This window comes from Nanorana parkeri, unplaced genomic scaffold (assembly GCF_000935625.1).
Source record: "Nanorana parkeri isolate BGI_ZX_2015 unplaced genomic scaffold, ASM93562v1 scaffold622, whole genome shotgun sequence".
In the NCBI taxonomy this organism is placed as follows: Eukaryota; Metazoa; Chordata; class Amphibia; order Anura; family Dicroglossidae; genus Nanorana; species Nanorana parkeri.
The window spans coordinates 802,998-805,103 of record NW_017306890.1 but is presented as its reverse complement, the minus strand read 5'-3'; the positions used below and the strand labels follow the sequence as shown (position 1 = coordinate 805,103).

Genomic DNA, 2,106 nt, shown 5'->3' with positions numbered 1-2,106 from the left:
TTATAAAAAATAATAAGATTAAAAATGATTAAAAAAAAATAAAAACGTAAACGATAAGATAAATAATAATTTAAAAAAGTCAAAAAATAAATACAAAAAAAGTGAGAAAACCTGGCCTTGGGGCAGCAGGGAGAGTAAATCCGGCCATGTACAACACCATGTAATATTCCCGAGCTCACTCATACCCCCCGCCCCCTTATTCTAAATCCGGTGTCCTGTTTATAAGTTGGGACGTCGCATTGTGAAGGGTAACGGACGGATTTTGCAGCTTTATTATATTTTCTGGATAAACAAAAAAAACACAGAAGAAGAAGAATTCTCCGATATAAAAAGATTTCTGTACAAAGGCAGCAAAACACAAACCCTCCTGAAGGCCGATCTCTGATATTATCCAATCACATGAGACTCAGCGCACAACAACAACAACACATCTATTTACAAACACCGACCACCGGCCCTATGACGTCATAGGAATGGAAGTCTCAGCAAAGTGACCTCACTTCTCAACTCCAATCACACACAGGGGGGGGGCTGACACCTCCACCCAGAACTCGGCCTCCTGGGGGGAGAGGAAGGGAAATCCAGCCGGGTGAGTCACCCCAATCCGAGCACGTGTCCTGTTATCACCCCAATACAGGGTAATAGTAGAGTCACAGACACATGGCAGGATCACACCCACTGATACCCCCAGCCGCCTGAATCTGCCCCCCTCCTGTCATTCCAATACAGGGTCATTATGGCTGAAGAGCCCCAACCACAACCCACAGACAATGTCCTACCAACAGCCCTAATATGCCCCCCTGGTCCCTGGCCTGCCCCTTACTCTCAGATCTACCCCTCTGCCCCCTTACACCCAGATCTACTATTCTGCCCTCTGCTCTGCCTATTTACACCCAGATCTACCCCTCTGCTCTGCCTATTTACACCCAGATCTACCCCTCTGCCCCCCGATCTGCCCCTTTTCTCTCAGCTCTACCCCTCTGCCCCTTTACACCCAGATCTACCCCTCTGCCCCCTGCTCTTTCCCCTTTTACAACCAGATCTCCCCCTCTGCCCCTTTACACCCATATCTACCCCTCTGCCCCCCGATCTGCCCCTTTACACTCAGATCTCCCCCTCTGCCCCTTTACACCCATATCTACCCCTCTGCCCCCCGATCTGCCCCTTTACACTCAGATCTCCCCCTCTGCCCATTTACACCCAGAACTATCCCTCTGCCCCCCGATCTGCCCCTTTTCTCTCAGCTCTACCCCTCTGCCCCTTTACACCCAGATCTACCCCTCTGCCCCTTTACACTCAGATCTCCTCCCCTCTGCCCCCCGATCTGCCCTTTTCTCTCAGATCTACCCCTCTGCCCCCCGATCTGCCCTTTTCTCTCAGATCTACCCCTCTGCCCCGATCTCTCACCGTTGGTGGCAGCAGACATCTCGATGAGGGTCTCATCCTCCTTCTTCCCGGAGAACGGCTACCCTGTATACCGATCACTGTATATACCGCCCTGTATACCGATCACTGTATATACAGGAGTATATGGATACAATGTAACATTATCAATACAACATGGTACTGCACAAGGAGAGAGAGCAGCAGTGAGCGGTCTTTATTACAGGAGGGGGCGGAGACAAGACCAATCACCCTGCACAAGGAGAGAGCAGCAGTGAGCGGTCTTTATTACAGGAGGGGGCGGAGACAAGACCAATCACCCTGCACAAGGAGAGAGATCAGCAGTGGGCGGTCTTTATTACAGGAGGGGGCGGAGACAAGACCAGTCCCCAGAACTCAAAACAGTGAATCTCCTTGTAAAATTCCATTGTTTTATTGGAGCCCTGGCACTGGCTGTGATGATCAGTGGAGTGGTATATATATATATCTTAGATGCCACGAGTCCCTCATCCAGTCCCGGGAATGCTTCGTCAGTCTTCAGCTTATCAGGGAGGGTGCAGGAGGTCACCACTGTCAGTGACAAGTCACTTCCTCTGCACAAAATAGAACAAAGTTCCTCAGTTTCAGTTTTCGTTCCTCTAATAGAAATGCTGGTGAAGATAGAAGGACATTCTAGGTGATCTAGGGGTTGCGGGTTGCCCGGGTCTGGTGGCCCGGGAGGGC

The 2,106-nt window shown here is 50.2% G+C and overlaps 1 protein-coding gene across 1 annotated transcript in view; it reads right to left on the bottom strand.

Annotated features, from left to right (window-relative positions):
- Positions 1-1,442, bottom strand: part of ANO5 (anoctamin 5) — a 102,603-nt gene extending 101,161 nt beyond the window's left edge. Inside the window, 1 exon segment of the mRNA XM_018563018.1 lies at positions 1,408-1,442. Within this exon segment, the coding sequence (XP_018418520.1) occupies positions 1,408-1,426 (19 nt within the window). The 5' untranslated portion in view covers positions 1,427-1,442.
- Positions 1,443-2,106: the final 664 nt, after the last annotated feature.